The following is a 19,033-nucleotide window of genomic DNA, read 5'->3' on the forward strand; positions in this document are numbered from 1 at the left end:
GCCTTCGCCTCACATATGCTTTCGCCTCACATATATGCCTTCGCCTCACATATGCCTTCGCCTCTCATATGCCTTCGCCTCACATATGCCTTCGCCTCACATATGCTTTTGCCTCACATATATGCCTTCGCCTCACATATGCCTTCGCCTCTCATATGCCTTCGCCTCACATATGCCTTCGCTTCACATATGCCTTCGCCTCTCATATGCCTTCGCCTCACATATGCCTTCGCCTCACATATGCTTTCGCCTCACATATATGCCTTCGCCTCACATATGCCTTCGCCTCACATATGCCTTCGCCTCACATATGCTTTCGCCTCACATATATGCCTTCGCCTTACATATGCCTTCGCCTCACATATGCCTTCGCCTTACATATGCCTTCGCCTCACATATGCCTTCGCCTCTCATATGCCTTTGCCTCACATATGCCTTCGCCTCACATATGCCTTTGCCTCACATACCTTCGCCTCATATGCCTTCGCCTCTCATATAGGGTCATTTTCACAATCAGTGGAGTAACTTTCAATATTGGCACTTATTGCTTTGTAACTCAGTGACCAAATACCAGAATTCTTAGATTTTTTGCCATTTGACCATCCTAAGTGAAGTCTACCTTGGGTAGCTTAACGAACTTTCTCGGTTTCTTCAGGTGGGTTTGGTGGCCATAAATATGCTTAAAATATGCTAGTTCAGCCGTACACTCTCAACTACACTGTTTTTGTCAGAGCCTGTACTTTTTGGTGGAAGGTATTTTCCAGTTCTTATTTGGTTGATATTATCAACAAGTGTCCAAGCTGAAATGCAATTGTGTTCCCCAGGTTTCCTTCCTTTCCTTCTACAAGGATCGGTGGCTAGATTTTGTCGTTTCGGAGGTGACATTTTCTGTTAACAATTGGTACCTAAGTTTGACTGCAACTAAGTTCTAGTTAAGCAGTGTAAATTTTGTTAAGTAAGGTTGCATTATTACAATAACTAGTGTGTCTAATATCTGGGCCCTTAAATATTTTTCATTTGGAATTCTTATAAAAAATGGGTAAATTTCAAATTTAATGTTAACTTTTCTGTTAACTTTTCCGTCACCTCTGAAACAAAGCATTCTTCAGCCCAAGATTTATGTAAACAATAGTATAGCCATTTTGAACTTATTAAAATATACCTCACCCCCTAACGTAATATTTGAGTAAAAGTTGTGACAACATGACAAGTCGTTTTAATTTCTGGGAGATTCTTAACTTTCCGTTAACATGCGTCACCTCCGAAACACCTTGTCACCTCCGAAACAGGTTAGTTGGAAATTTGATCTCTACTTATCCAATAAACATCTTCCTTGGCTAAAACTCATATTTTTTCTGTAGAGGTGTAGCATCCAGTATGATAATATCTTTTAAAAGGTCCTTTATTAATTATGTTAAATTTGAATTAAACTGTAAATTAATGTTTCGGAGGTGACACTATATTGTTAACACTACATTTTTAACATTTCTGCTGTTTGTGTGCCATCATATGCTAATGGATGACTTGATCTACCTTAGAAAACACTGTAGTGTGGATGACTTGATCTACCTTAGAAAACACTGTAACAAACTGAAGAAAGTATTAATGAAACTCTCACATGCACAGTTAATGAATAAATTACAAATATGTGTTTTTTTGCCACTTTTTCCCCTTTCTGGACAAGAGATAACATACCCATTGCTTACATTAGTGCTATTAATAAACTTGAATGAAATGATCGATTAGTAACGAAGTGCTGTCCATAAAAGATCACAATCACCAAACATGCAGTTTTTAAAACTTTATTAACATGGGACAAATTTATCAGATATTAGCTCAATCTGCCTGTGGTCTTTGCTATTGTTTTGGAGGTGACATTGATTGTTTACATGTACAGTAATATACTGAACTGTCCCTTTGTTTGAGCATATTTCTGAAGTATTCTACTAGTGCATACATTTGTGCTGCAGTTATATGTTACCTTCTGTGAGTTCAACAGTGCTGTTGAGTACATGTTCACAGGTTTAATTTTGCACCATGTTGACCTGTACCAGTATACACATTAATTTGCATGATTCCCACTATTACCACGGATGCCTCTACTATTTGGTCCAGGTAAATATCCTACAAAAGTTCAGAATATTTGTTTACAATATGTAGACCTGCTGCTGTACATTTGCAGCAAAAAGAAAGTATCTTATTGCTTCTTTAATGAGCTGTTGTTATCACAGCACATTGTCTGAAAAGAGATTTCCCAAAAATACATAAAATTTGAACAGGGAATTCCCCTCCCTTTTCTTAAAGGGTGTGAAGACTGGCGCAAAAGGAAACGTCTAATGCTGGTAATCTGACCTAGTTTCTATGAGGTGTAACAGAAGTGTTAGACACCACCATCGATCCCAGAAAATACACATACAGCTTGCTACCATCGTTAATTAGACACTAGTGTACAGTCAGTACAGCTACAGCACAGCACATTGTATAAACGATACAGCGATGGACATCTCAGGTGCAGCTAAAGATAACAAGGTATCACGTTTCATTACTGTCTGCATTTTGTAGTGACACAAGCAAAACATCACTTGCAAGCAACAGAAAGTGACGTTTTTCAGATGGCCGCACGCGGTTTGGGGCGAGTCTTCAATGCCTTTAACAACCAATTACAAACAACTAACCTTTATAGAGTGAAAACTTATTTAACTCTAGATTGTTGCTCCAGATGGTCTGTTAGGCCTTGTTCACATTTAAGAATGCAACCTGGGCGATTATTGATATTAAGTCGGCGAGGAGGATTAACTAGTTAAGAACAAGACGCATTCACATTTCAGAACGAGTAAGTTTCATCTGCTTGCGAGATTAATATACTGCGCAGACGTGAAAAGGTCATATTAGCTGTTTACATTCCCCCTGTGCTTCGCCATTGTCTTATGTGCTGTACTAGTACGTACTACTCCGTACACCACTGCAGGGCAATGTACAATCATCGCACATAAACAGTATACTGAATTCAAACCACTCCGTAATGGCATTACCATAATACAGTATGTTAACCCAGATTTGAATTTCTTCAAAACCCTTCAAGTGGATGAGCAAACGATCTTGCTAGTCAGTGTTTTACTGCTTGATGTCGCATTTGAGGCTTATCTAACATCAAAAGCATTAATGTTTGGTCTAAAGACCTAGTAAGGTCTACTGTATCTGTATACAGTAGGCTAGGGCAACTTCATAATAGGCCAGGCCAGACGTAATGGTTTTACCCTTTTACTAACTTCCGTAGCAACCGAACGCAAAGTCATCCGTTTTGAAATAACCATCAAATGGCAAAATCTGTCAGTACGGCGTACAATGAATTCAAGGTTATTACAGTAGATTTAAGTGGACTGTAATTTAGTTTGTTTTTGTCGCACAACTGTTAACGCGTCTTTTCTTCAGTGTTGGTCAAATCGGTTCAAAGAAAATGAAATGGGTTCACGAATAGCATCGTTTGGTAGTGTTTCAATAAGAAGGGCAACGCGCTGACAAACATGTACGTACTACCCGCCCAATTGCAACTTGATATACAGGTATCGGAAATCTCGGGTCACCATTAAGTCTCCGACCATTCACATTACATTTATTGAGAATGCAATAGCGATTGAATGAAACCCCAGAGAGGATAAATTCTTAAGACTGCATGCCGACTTGAAGTATGAGTAAAGAAGTATTCACACTAAGGGAATTAATTGCCCTCGAGGACTTGAAGTACGGGTGCATTCTTAAATGTGAACAAGGCCAAGTAGCCAAGTTTAACAGTAGCCAAGCTGCTGTTAAATGATTTTAGCCCATCATTTGTGCAGTATTTGACAAGTGTTAACCTAACTTTTCACTGAAATTTTGATAGACTGTGGTTAGGTCATGTTAATGATGTGTTTTTTTCCATAATATTAGACTGAATGTCCTCTACAAATTTGTAAAAGGTACAGGAATGTGACAGAAAGTTTCACTGCCAAAAGTGTAACCAACATAAATGATACTGTAACTAGCAGTCACAACTGCTAATGGCTACGCAATGTTAATCATGTCTTTGTGCTTAAATATTTCATATGCAATTAGCCAAAACAGTGTGAATTTAACCGAATGATTTTGAACAGATACATTATTGTCTCCAAGTTATCATGGATGGCAGCAAAGACAGCCATAGTTCTAGTATCATGAATGTCATTAAAATATTATCAACATATCCTTCTAATGTTTATCATACTTTCCAAGGTAAGTTCTATGTGTTTTAGCATGAATCAAGCCTTCTGGGTTGTGTAAACGTTTAGCGTCACCTCCGAAACAAAAGAGACTGAAGGTATATGTTGTATGTGAGATAATCATTTGCAATATTGGTGCTACAGTAAGAGACTTCAACCCAATGTTTACAATTGCTTTTTAAATGCCCATATTTGCTTTACCTGACATTTACCTATCTTTTATAACATAAAACTATTGTATTCTGAGTTCTGTATTCTTTCACTTATTTCACTAGTTGTACAGGTAGTTTACGTACATTCTCTGCTACTTGGCATAAATATTTTTTATTTAAATCAGTGTTTGATTACAGATGTTATGAATATACATTGACATTAAGTGTTTAATTCTTTTTCATTAGCAGAAAAGCCTTTACAACAACTTGTAAACATTTTTGTCACCTCCGAAACACACGTAAACTGTTAACGTCACCTCCGAAACGCGTAAGTGGGAAAAATACAACTTTTTCAAAACTACATGGATATTTTGGGCAACTTGGATTGGATATTAGCCCTGTGTGAGGAGACATTATTTAGGGTGTTTGACTTGGCCTTATCTTTTTTTTAAATAATTTAGAGTTAAAATTAAGAAAAAAAATCCTTGATTTCCAATAAATTTTTAGTTAACATGGAAATATCTGCAATAGTATTAAAAACTTTCTGCCAAATCCTTTTCATTTTTAAGTAACATAGTATGATAAGCAATTTCAAGTTTATTTGAATCAGAGTACTGTTTTAACACTGTGTAAATATGGTTGCTTAAAAAAATTTCTTTTTGCTTAAAGTTTCCTAGAGTCATACAGTCACCGAAAAATTACATCCATAAACGTATATGTTTAAGCTCCGAAAAGTTGAAGTTCCAAAAATTTAAACCCTGTAACATGTGATGTAAGTAAAAATGTCAATATAGGTGTTTGAAATTTTGGCCCTCAGTATACAAAAGTTACACCACTGATTGTGAAAATGACCATACCTGTATGCCTTCGCTTCACATGCCTTCCCCCATATGCCTTCGCCTATGCCTTCGCCTCATATGACTTCGCCTCATACAGTATATATGCTTCGCCTCAGATAAAATTATCTGAGGCTTTTGGCAGATATTTATGAGTTTGTCATGTTCCCCTCACTGCCTTAGAACCAATAGCCTAAGAGAAGCACTTCACTCCATCAAAACATTTTCTCATTCTTCTTTTGTTGGCACTTGAATCCACAAAAAAACATTCATCATTATCAAATGTTAAAATAGTATTGATTAATTTGTACCAGTTTAAAGCAGATTTTGGCTTTGATTTCACTGGTAAAATTAGATAACAATTTCATAAAACAAAATAAACTACTGTACAAGTAACATAACTTATTCTGTACTTCAAATACAATTTGCTGACCGCTGGTCATTGATACTAACATAACAGGAGTAAGGGCCTGTGTGACAAAATATCTAGAAGGCAAGGTAAACAATAATCACAAGTAGGTACAAGAGAATGCCTTACTTGCACCGTTAGCAAGTGACACTCTGTGGAATGGATATTGAAAAAGTTTAGGAATGTCGACCAAAGTCAATGGGCTCCATTAAGGACAGTTGTTTAGAGGTCTTCACTTTCCAACATAAATTCTACCATATGTACATCTCCATCCATAATTGTTTTCCTTTCCAGTCCTTCGTACTTTGGTTGGCTAGTATGGCATCATAATATTCAAGATTATACTTTATTCCTGAAGAATATCTGTAACAGGGTTCACTCTCAATGACAATGGCAAAGCATACCATACAATTTATTCACTCTCAGTGACAATTGCCAAAGCATACCATACAATTTATTCACTCTCAATGACAATGCCAAAGCATACCATACAATTTATTCACTCTCAATGACAATGGCAAAGCATACCATACAATTTATTCACTCTCAATGACAATTGCCAAAGCATACCATACAATTTATTCACTCTCAATGACAATGCCAAAGCATACCATACAATTTATTCACTCTCAATGACAATGGCAAAGCATACCATACAATTTATTCACTCTCAATGACAATGGCAAAGCATACCATACAATTTATTCACTCTCAATGACAATGCCAAAGCATACCATACAATTTATTCACTCTCAATGACAATGCCAAAGCATACCATACAATTTATTCACTCTCAATGACAATGGCAAAGCATACCATACAATTTATTCACTCTCAATGACAATGCCAAAGCATACCATACAATTTATTCACTCTCAATGACAATGCCAAAGCATACCATACAATTTATTCACTCTCAATGACAATGCCAAAGCATACCATACAATTTATTCACTCTCAGTGACAATGGCAAAGCATACCATACAATTTATTCACTCTCAATGACAATGGCAAAGCATACCATACAATTTATTCACTCTCAATGACAATGCCAAAGCATACCATACAATTTATTCACTCTCAATGACAATGCCAAAGCATACCATACAATTTATTCACTCTCAATGACAATGCCAAAGCATACCATACAATTTATAGACAATTTTGACTGAAAACTGATGTGATCCTCACTTTGGGAAAAGAACCGATAAGGTGATGCTGAGTCTACTATATACTGAAATATGACTTCCAGACTAGAGTAATTTAAATTCCTGCATTTATCAGACTAACTATCAAATTTAGGAACCTCACAACCAACATTTAGTGCAGACGAAACATCCAACTGAGCATAATGTGTCTGGACATCTTTTTTGGACTATCACGCCCTGTTTTGTGCATTTTCTTAGGCATACTCAGCTACATACCTTTAATTGATTTATTTCTTCTAGAGATAAAACTGTTGATTGAAGATAAGATCCAATTCCTTGATTTAAGGACTTGAAATTCAAGAATCCTCTCTCTGTAAAAACTGCATTGTTTCCTGCAAATAAATAATAACTTCAAAGTTAACATGTGACATAATATGTGCAGGCAAATAATGCATTGTTGCAGCCCTGGTGAGATGCCCAAACCAGAGGAGGGGTAGGAACTAATGAACACTCTGCTGAAGGGTCACTCCCTGTTCACCCATCCCAACTTCAAATGAACTGGGTTGTTGAGAGGAAAGAGAACACAAAGAGTGACTATTACTGTACATTCACCCACCTGGCTGGAGACCAGACAACATATATCACACTAGAAAGAGAACACAAAGAGTGACTCTTACTGTACATTCACCCACCTGGCTGGAGACCAGACAACATATAACACACTAGAAAGAGAACACAAAGTGACTCTTACTGTACAGTCACCCACCTGGCTGGAGACCAGACAACATATAAAACACTGGAAAGAGAACACAAAGAGTGACTCTTACTGTACAGTCACCCACCTGGCTGGAGACCAGACAACATATATCACACTAGAAAGAGAACACAAAGAGTGACTCTTACTGTACATTCACCCACCTGGCTGGAGACGAGACAACATATAAAACACTGGAAAGAGAACACAAAGAGTGACTCTTACTGTACATTCACCCACCTGGCTGGAGACCAGACAACATATAACACACTAGAAAGAGAACACAAAGAGTGACTCTTACTGTACAGTCACCCACCTGGCTGGAGACGAGACAACATATAAAACACTGGAAAGAGAACACAAAGTGACTCTTACTATACAGTCACCCACCTGGCTGGAGACCAGACAACATATAACACACTAGAAAGAGAACACAAAGAGTGACTCTTACTATACATTCACCCACCTGGCTGGAGACCAGACAACATATAACACACTAGAAAGAGAACACAAAGAGTGACTCTTACTATATATACAGTCACTCACCTGGCTGGAGACCAGACAACATATAACACACTAGAAAGAGAACACAAAGAGTGACTCTTACTGTACAGTCACCCACCTGGCTGGAGACGAGACAACATATAAAACACTGGAAAGAGAACACAAAGTGACTCTTACTATACAGTCACCCACCTGGCTGGAGACCAGACAACATATAACACACTAGAAAGAGAACACAAAGAGTGACTCTTACTGTATATACAGTCACTCACCTGGCTGGAGACCAGACAACATATTATACACACTAGAAAGAGAACACAAAGAGTGACTATTACTATACATTCACCCACCTGGCTGGAGACCAGACAACATATAACACACTAGAAAGAGAACACAAAGAGTGACTCTTACTGTACAGTCACCCACCTGGCTGGAGACGAGACAACATATAAAACACTGGAAAGAGAACACAAAGTGACTCTTACTATACAGTCACCCACCTGGCTGGAGACCAGACAACATATAACACACTAGAAAGAGAACACAAAGAGTGACTCTTACTATATATACAGTCACTCACCTGGCTGGAGACCAGACAACATATTATACACACTAGAAAGAGGACACAAAGAGTGACTCTTACTATACATTCACCCACCTGGCTGGAGACCAGACAACATATAACACACTGGAAAGAGAACACAAAGTGACTCTTACTATACAGTCACCCACCTGGCTGGAGACCAGACAACATATATAACACTCTTACTGTACAGTCACCCACCTGGCTGGAGACCAGACAACATATAACACACCAGAAAGAGAACACAAAGAGTGACTCTTACTGTACAGTCACCCACCTGGCTGGAGACCAGACAACATATAACACACCAGAAAGAGAACACAAAGAGTGACTCTAACTGTACAGTCACCCACCTGGCTGGAGACCAGACAACATATAACACACCAGAAAGAGAACACAAAGAGTGACTCTTACTGTACATTCACCCACCTGGCTGGAGACCAGACAACATATAACACACCAGAAAGAGAACACAAAGAGTGACTCTTACTGTACATTCACCCACCTGGCTGGAGACCAGACAACATATAACACACCAGAAAGAGAACACAAAGAGTGACTCTTACTGTACAGTCACCCACCTGGCTGGAGACCAGACAACATATAACACACCAGAAAGAGAACACAAAGAGTGACTCTTACTGTACATTCACCCACCTGGCTGGAGACCAGACAACATATAACACACTAGAAAGAGAACACAAAGAGTGACTCTTACTGTACATTCACCCACCTGGCTGGAGACCAGACAACATATAACACACTAGAAAGAGAACACAAAGAGTGACTCTTACTGTACATTCACCCACCTGGCTGGAGACCAGACAACATATAACACACTAGAAAGAGAACACAAAGAGTGACTCTTACTGTACAGTCACCCACCTGGCTGGAGACCAGACAACATATAACACACTAGAAAGAGAACACAAAGAGTGACTCTTACTGTACATTCACCCACCTGGCTGGAGACCAGACAACATATAACACACTAGAAAGAGAACACAAAGAGTGACTCTTACTGTACATTCACCCACCTGGCTGGAGACCAGACAACATATAACACACTAGAAAGAGAACACAAAGAGTGACTCTTACTGTACATTCACCCACCTGGCTGGAGACCAGACAACATATAACACACTAGAAAGAGAACACAAAGAGTGACTCTTACTGTACATTCACCCACCTGGCTGGAGACCAGACAACATATAACACACTAGAAAGAGAACACAAAGAGTGACTCTTACTGTACATTCACCCACCTGGCTGTAGACCAGACAACATATAACACACTAGAAAGAGGACACAAAGAGTGACTCTTACTGTACATTCACCCACCTGGCTGGAGACCAGACAACATATAACACACTGGAAAGAGAACACAAAGAGTGACTCTTACTGTACAGTCACCCACCTGGCTGTAGACCAGACAACATATATAACACACTGGAAAGAGAACACAAAGAGTGACTCTTACTGTACAGTCACCCACCTGGTTGGAGACCAGACAACATATATAACACACTGGAAAGAGAACACAAAGAGTGACTCTTACTGTACAGTCACCCACCTGGTTGGAGACCAGACAACATATAACACACTAGAAAGAGAACACAAAGAGTGACTCTCACTATACTGTACAGTCACCCACCTGGTTGGAGACCAGACAACATATAACACACTAGAAAGAGAACACAAAGAGTGACTCTCACTATACTGTACAGTCACCCACCTGGTTGGAGACCAGACAACATATAAAACACCAGAAAGAGAACACAAAGAGTGACTCTCACTATACTGTACAGTCACCCACCTGGTTGGAGACCAGACAACATATAACACACTGGAAAGGGGACACAAAGAGTGACTCTTACTGTACAGTCACCCACCTGGCTGGAGACCAGACAACATATAACACACTAGAAAGAGAACACAAAGAGTGACTCTTACTGTACAGTCACCCACCTGGCTGGAGACCAGACAACATATAACACATTAGAAAGAGGACACAAAGAGTGACTCTCACTATACAGTCACCCACCTGGCTGGAGACCAGACAACATATTATACACACTAGAAAGAGGACACAAAGAGTGACTCTCACTATACAGTCACCCACCTGGCTGGAGACCAGACAACATATATCACACTAGAAAGAGGACACAAAGAGTGACTCTTACTATACAGTCACCCACCTGGCTGGAGACCAGACAACATATATCACACTAGAAAGACGACACAAAGAGTGACTCTCACTATACAGTCACCCACCTGGCTGGAGACCAGACAACATATATCACACTAGAAAGAGGACACAAAGAGTGACTCTCACTATACAGTCACCCACCTGGCTGGAGACCAGACAACATATATCACACTAGAAAGAGGACACAAAGAGTGACTCTTACTATACAGTCACCCACCTGGCTGGAGACCAGACAACATATATCACACTAGAAAGAGGACACAAAGAGTGACTCTTACTATACAGTCACCCACCTGGCTGGAGACCAGACAGCATATTACACAAGTCTAACAATATTTTCTTTTTCATCCCAATGAGGCTAGTCCTAAGTTACAACAGTTCTAATACAGTGAGAAACAGAAGGGGCAGATAAGCTAGTACCAGCATGTAAGAGAATAACTCAATGGATATCCCTATGAAAGTTATGAAGTTCTTGTACAGGTTTTCTGAGTACTTAGCAAAGTTAACTGAGTTAAAGGATTAACATGAGAAATAAACAATGTGGCAAACTGACATACAGGTATCTTGTGCTACCATACTGTAGCAAGAATGGGTTCAAACTACTGACCCAGGAATTTTAAGTCCTGTGTTCTCCCACCAGACTTAGTAGCCATTAGTTTGTGATCATCCCTTATTAACCTTGCTTAACTGATGGGGCTGGGGAGGGAGGAGGAGGGGAGGGAGAACTAAATAAGTCTGATCTTCCTTGCAAAGCATGTTCCCACATAATTTCAAATGATGCAACACCAAAAAGAGGGGGAGTATAATTATTTGTGAATGTGCATACTGAAGAGTTGATCTCAACTTCTATCACAAATTTCCAAAAGTTTGGAATGTTTCACCTTTCAGCAAAAGTGAAGATACTAGGGACATGCAAGTGACTTAAAAATAAATAGAATGTAAGAGTAACTAAGGTCTTACCTGGCTGAAAGGAATGTTGGATCGGAAGTGATAAACTTGAGGATAATACATCGTCAGGATATTGAACAGCACCCTAGAAGATATTTAATGAATATTAGAATATGCATACATCTCTTAGCTAAACTTTGGTTTTATCTTGCTTTATCAGTACATTGGTATGATTCACTACACCACATAGGATATTGAACAGCACCCTAGAAGATATTTAATGAATATTAGAATATGCATACATGTCTTAGCTAACTTTGGTTTTATCTTGCTTTATCAGTACATTGGCATGATTCACTACACCACATAGGATATTGAACAGCACCCTAGAAGATATTTAATGAATATTAGAATATGCATACATGTCTTAGCTAAACTTTGGTTTTATCTTGCTTTATCAGTACATTGGCATGATTCACTACACCACATAGGATATTGAACAGCACCCTAGAAGATATTTAATGAATATTAGAATATGCATACATGTCTTAGCTAAACTTTGGTTTTATCTTGCTTTATCAGTACATTGGCATGATTCACTACACCACATAGGATATTGAACAGCACCCTAGAAGATATTTAATGAATATTAGAATATGCATACATGTCTTAGCTAACTTTGGTTTAATCTTGCTTTATCAGTACATTGGTATGATTCACTACACCACATACTGTAGGATATTGAACAGCACCCTAGAAGATATTCAATGAATATTAGAATATGCATACATGTCTTAGCCAACTTTGGTTTAATCTTGCTTTATCAGTACATTGTTGGTATGATTCACTACACCACATAGGATATTGAACAGCACCCTAGAAGATATTTAATGAATATTAGAATATGCATACATCCCTTAGCTAAACTTTGGTTTTATCTTGCTTTATGAGTACATTGGTATGATTCACTACACCACATAGGATATTGAACAGCACCCTAGAAGATATTTAATGAATATTAGAATATGCATACATGTCTTAGCTAACTTTGGTTTTATCTTGCTTTATCAGTACATTGGTATGATTCACTACACCACATAGGATATTGAACAGCACCCTAGAAGATATTTAATGAATATTAGAATATGCATATACATGTCTTAGCTAAACTTTGGTTTTATCTTGCTTTATCAGTACATTGGTATGATTCACTACACCACATATTATATTGAACAGCACCCTAGAAGATATTTAATGAATATTAGAATATGCATACATGTCTTAGCTAACTTTGGTTTTATCTTGCTTTATCAGTACATTGGTATGATTCACTACACCACATAGGATATTGAACAGCACCCTAGAAGATATTTAATGAATATTAGAATTGTACATCTCTTAGCTAAACTTTGGTTTAATCTTGCTTTATCAGTACATTGGTATAATTCACTACACCACATAGGATATTGAACAGCACCCTAGAAGATATTTAATGAATATTAGAATATGCATACATGTCTTAGCTAACTTTGGTTTTATCTTGCTTTATCAGTACATTGGTATGATTCACTACACCACACAGGATATTGAACAGCACCCTAGAAGATATTTAATGAATATTAGAATATGCATACATGTCTTAGCTAACTTTGGTTTTATCTTGCTTTATCAGTACATTGGTATGATTCACTACACCACATAGGATATTGAACAGCACCCTAGAAGATATTTAATGAATATTAGAATATGCATACATGTCTTAGCTAACTTTGGTTTTATCTTGCTTTATCAGTACATTGGTATGATTCACTACACCACATAGGATATTGAACAGCACCCTAGAAGATATTTAATGAATATTAGAATATGCATACATGTCTTAGCTAAACTGGTACATTGGTATGATTCACTACACCACAGAGTCTTTATAAACTGTGTAGAACCAAGGTCTGACTCTGACTTTTTAATCCCAAGGCCTTTTTCTTCTCAAATTACTTGTTAACTGTGTACAAAAAATGGGGGTAATGTATACATGTTTGCCTTCTAGTTACCTTTATGCTGTAAAAAATTTGGGATAGGCTAAAGGCCTAATTTCCACATCCATTTTTGATATACTGGTAAAGTTTGACAACTACATTCAATTCATGAATTAAATTAAATCAAACTAAACTAAACATCACCCAGAAACTAAACCTTATTCTATTATCTGTTTTTTTGTAGGCAATCATCTTTTCATTACTGTGAACAATGATTTAAGATGTGTTCACATTTAACCTGACCCTAATACTCTTGATCACATCTAGATATTTGAATTTTTCAAGATCTATGTCTTAAGTTTGTGATCATGAGGATGACATGTAATTCAATGTTTTTTAGTAAAAAGCCAATGTTTTGAAGAATATATTTGCAGCATTATTTTGTAAGCATATTTTCTCAAGTTGCGCTAAAGGACGATAAATTTTCTCCAGTTTTTGTTTTTATGTCACTTTCTCTTAGAGAAATCTGGAGTTTGTTAGATCCAGCCAAATCTGATTTTCACCGGATCCAAAAGTTTGGATCTGGTGCATCCTTATCCACACAAAATTTGAATAACAGATTTTCATCTTAAATGTTTGTTTTTTTCCATTCCTAAAAGAATTATTTCAAGTGAACTTCTGAACAGCTCTTTGGAACATCCCTGAAAAACAAATCATGAAATGGAGACTTGATCGCTGATATTCGATGAATTATTTTGTATAAATCATCCTACAGTACATGAGGCTGCCTGAGCATAATAAACATTCATGCCATATTACCACTAAAGTTACCTCTTAGTTTTTCCATGATCACATGGTACATGGTAGAATCAGTTAGGTAACAGTATTTAGAGTTGGTAGTCTAAAATAATCCAAACGGCAACTGTTAGTGTTCAACACTTCAAATAAAATTTGGAAAATCCCTATCTTTTATCATAAAAATCCGCCGCCCAAAAATTATAATAGCTTGTTGGTATCGCCCTCCATTCATATTAGAAACAAAGTAATAAATAAATCACATTTTTGGTATGTTCCATAATGTGGGGGAATCCTACACTTTAGCTGTATATGTGCGTGTACAATACCACATACTTTGTACACTACAGAGTAAAGACCACTGATATTAGTGGTACAGACCCTGGCGGCCACAACCACACTTGCTTTCTACCTCACAGATGCACGCACGTATGACAAGCTAGCTGGTGTGCAGCGTGTGTGCAGTACCACCACACCATGCATGTGGGCATACCGAATGCTCATTTATGTTTCTGCAATGTACAAGCTACATACCCTGGGCTTACCCTGTCTCTGGAAATGATCAGAAACAATTACAGAAGTCATTTTTCACTACCAGAGAATTCCCACAACACAACATGATTAATCATGAATGGTGTCATACACCATATAAAATGTCAATAACCCTACACTACAGTTCTATTCCATATTTGTTGATTTCCGTAAGACTAGTCACTGAGAGTATTAGACTTCAGCCACAGGCCGATAGACTAGTCTAACATTACTGTACTCACCCACAAGGCTAAAGACCCATACATTTTAGTATTACTTATATGTACACGGCTTTCGTGCAGGGCGCGCCATTTTTAAAGTCCAAGTTGCTTTTATTTGGACAACACAAAAATTTCCTTTGGATGACCAAATATGAAGGCGAGGTTGTCCGAAGATTTATCTCCTGAACAGAACTTAATGTTTTAATATTCACAATTTATTTAATTTTGAAAGTTAGAACCATAACCCCAGTTGTGTTTTGAACTTTTCTGTAACTTTTCTATACACTTGCCTTCCCTAGCAAGGTAACTGCAATATCCTTTCACTCTATACTTACACTATGGGCGGCCTTAATTAGATACATTACATAATTCTGTGTGCCAATATTTGGTACCCATCGTAATGTTAACAGAATACCATATACTACAGCAGTAATGTTACTAGTGAAAAAAAGTTCGCGGCCCCGGGATGGAAGCCCCCTGAAAAGTTCGCGCCCTGTGGAAAAAAAACTTGCATCCCGATCAAACACCAATTGCGTTCATTGTATGACCTATTTCTACTGTGTAAAGATGTGATCGTATCACTGCCTATTATGAATAAGGGGTTAATCAACGGTCTAGCGTGCGTTACTCACAGGATTAATGCACGATCGGGGGATAATGCAAGCGATGCACAAGGGCGGAGCCCGAGTGCATCCAGCGATAGCATTAACACCCGGAGTGCATTAATCATGTGAGTAACGCACGCTAGACCATTGATTAACCCCGTTCATTCATACACTACCATTTGTGTGGGGGAAAAATCATAAAACAAAACATTTTGGTTACATATAACCAAAGATTTATTAAAGTGATGCCCCGTAATTTTACCGTGCGTTACTCACAGGATTAACCAGTCAGCTGACCTGAATGGACCAATAGGATTTAGGAATCTTTACTAAGTATGAATGAATGTGAATGTATACACAAATAAAGGGCAGATGGCTCAGTGCCTTAGCTTGGCTGTTTGACAGGGGCAGCCCGACCCACCCTCCTTTCACCCACCCTGCCGTTTCAACCAATTTTTACCCACACTTCACATGCTCAAATCCTCAAAACCTGATCCATCATTTATCCTGATCTCTTTGCAAAAAATCATCATGAGAATTACAGTAGGCCTAGATGTGAATAGCTTTAGCACCAAAGAATTTACTGAAGCATGTGGTCAATTGGACAGCGAAAAACTTTGCAATAGAAATTATTGTAGGATGAATTCACATTTTAAATTAGCAACTCTCAATGCAGAGAGAAGAAACATACAGTACTATGAAAATATCCTTTTCAGGATCAGAGATGTTAGCTTCCAACAAAATTCATACAGTGGTGTTCCGTCGAGGTTGATCGATTCGTTCAATTTTAAAATATCCGAAAACGTTCGAAAACATCTGGATCTGTCTGGTTCCGTCTGAGCGGTTAAGAAAAAACACCTCAAACCCAGCAATCAAAGCCCAAAGTGTCCGAAAATGACTGAGGTAAAGATTACTAGCCCAAAAGGAACAAAAGAGTGGATTGTTTACCTAGAGCATTAGTGGTCACACGGCCGCTACTTTTCCTCAGCGTGATAACAATGGTCTGTAAGGATTACAAGTTCACTGAAAAAACCCTGTACTTACAGAAATGTAAACTTACTATCAGTTGCTATCTTGAAATGTTTTTTTCTTCAGTCCTGTTCAAAGTTTGATTCGCCGACAAGGTCCAACTGTTTCGTCTCGTCCATTTTGATACGACGTTTGAGTACCGAAATGATTAACACTTGCGATATACTTAAATGCAATAATTACCAATGACTTAAATCTTATTTTTACAACCCGAAAATCACGTCTGGATATACATACACAAGAAAGCCACTTACTAACTTAAACCCACTCGCCATCAGGATATGAAAGTGCTTTTCTTGCAAACCTATGGTTAGGCAAGATTTTCCCATTGACTTAGTGTGGTGTTAGGCTACAATGTGGTCGAAGTTAGTTCCAGCTAACTATACAATTCGGCGAATAAACATATGGTTAGGCAACTTAGGCTAGGTTTTCCCATTGACTTAGTGTAGTGTTAGGCTACCATGTGGTCGAAGATAGCAGCAATAACGAATGTTTTCGATGAAAATTTTTAGTGCTAGCTAACTGCGACACAATTTGAGCGATTAAAAATATGGTTAGGCTAGATTTCCATGTTGACTTATTGTGATGTCCTGAACATGCAGAGTGGGATATTATCTACAATTAAGAAACGAATGGGTAATTCTTTGTCGCAAGAAGTGTCGTAATGACAAAATAATCAGTGGAATTGAGTAAACTAGAACAAAAATTTTAAACAGAAAAGAGTTGTTACGTAAAAGAAACTTATACTTCTAAGAATGTAGGAAACCATTATCCAATTGCATTACATTTTGTGTTGAATGTCCGTTTACCGACTAAAAAAACATTGAGGATTCACAGACTGGTTAGCCATGGCAAAAGTGTTCGAAGACAGTATAAAATGGCACTAAGATGCTTACCAGCTCCATTCAACTTGAAATTATAATAACCAGTTGTAAACGAACATGAAGGAGTAGACTAAAATCCATGTTTTGCAACATTAAGTATCATTAGGGAGTTTTCGTTTTCCTGTTTCATGCGTACTTTACTATCTTACAAATTTCTTAACCCCCATTTCCAGACACGTATCATGATTGCGGTGCACGCGCAGAATTGACTGCCCTGGAAATCTAGGTCATATCCTGGTTTCTGCTGACACAGACTGCAGACACCTGTTAATTTGCATTCCATTTTGAGTTAGCAAAAGAAAACTTCTTAGAACCTTGGCAAACTGCCATGAAAACGTGCAACAATATATTAAGCCATTTCTTTAGAGAGGAGGGGTGACCCAAGCAGTCTCCCAGGTACCTTGCTTAGCGTGTGTGAGCTCAACTTTTGCAGCAACCTACAAGTACAAGTATGTGCGCTACCCGCGAACAGCGAGATTTTACGTCCCTGGGGTTTGTTTCTTAAAATGTTCAGCTTATGCGCAATACATTTTATTATTGGCCACCCAAAAAAAACTTTGATATCCATTACAAACAAGAAAGAAAAATAACCGGACGGCTGGACCTTGAAGGGTGAGAAACGGACACTTCATCTAGGGTAAAACGTTCGTAACATCTGCGTATTATGAGGACTTTCTGATGTTTCCAACATTTTAAACATTTTTAAACGTGAATCTGTCTAATAATTTGGACGGAATAAACTTATCAGTACTGGGATCATTTCTGCTACGAACAAATCAAAGGTGATACAAGTTTGAACACAAAATTGCTGCGAAGAAATATATTGAAGTAACGTCTTGTTTTGACAAAGACTTGCAATTTACAACAACTATTTACTAACCTTCAAAACAAAAAAATACAGAGCAGAGGGAGTAGAGCAGTAACAAAACCAGAATGCAAAAATGCATAGTGGTTTCGATGATGTAACATTCACCTATAATGACCTTTAATGTATCAGCTAAACAAATCCAAGATTGAGAAAGCACTCATACAGTGGTGTTACGTCGAGGTTGACACCACCTGACTATACAGACTATACCGTACGATAAATTTCAATTTCGACGATCCGACTTTAAAAATTCTACCCGACGATATACTGCACAAGTACAGGTGTATTAGCCTGACGATAACTCAAGATGCGGACCGACCATTCATGAAAGGTTTAATCGATCGCTATTGTTAAATTTTCCGTCGGTAGCGTCGGATAATCCGGACGATACCAGGCCTACAGTCTG

General features: G+C 38.0%; 1 protein-coding gene across 10 annotated transcripts in view; it reads right to left on the minus strand.

The window, feature by feature from the left end:
• The window catches only part of LOC139970230 (ER membrane protein complex subunit 10-like), a 69,603-nt gene that overhangs the window by 21,000 nt on the left and 29,570 nt on the right, over positions 1-19,033 (minus strand). For all 10 annotated transcript variants that reach the window (XR_011794068.1, XR_011794067.1, XR_011794066.1 and 7 more), the window contains 2 exons: positions 11,791-11,863; positions 7,057-7,172 (listed from right to left, as the gene is read on the minus strand). Coding sequence is in view for 7 of the 10 variants with exons in the window: in XM_071975871.1 (XP_071831972.1) it covers positions 7,057-7,172; positions 11,791-11,863 (189 nt within the window). In the remaining 3 variants the exon portion in view is untranslated. The remainder of the gene's footprint in view (positions 1-7,056; positions 7,173-11,790; positions 11,864-19,033) is intronic.

This window comes from Apostichopus japonicus, chromosome 7 (assembly GCF_037975245.1).
Source record: "Apostichopus japonicus isolate 1M-3 chromosome 7, ASM3797524v1, whole genome shotgun sequence".
Lineage (NCBI taxonomy): Eukaryota > Metazoa > Echinodermata > Holothuroidea > Aspidochirotida > Stichopodidae > Apostichopus > Apostichopus japonicus.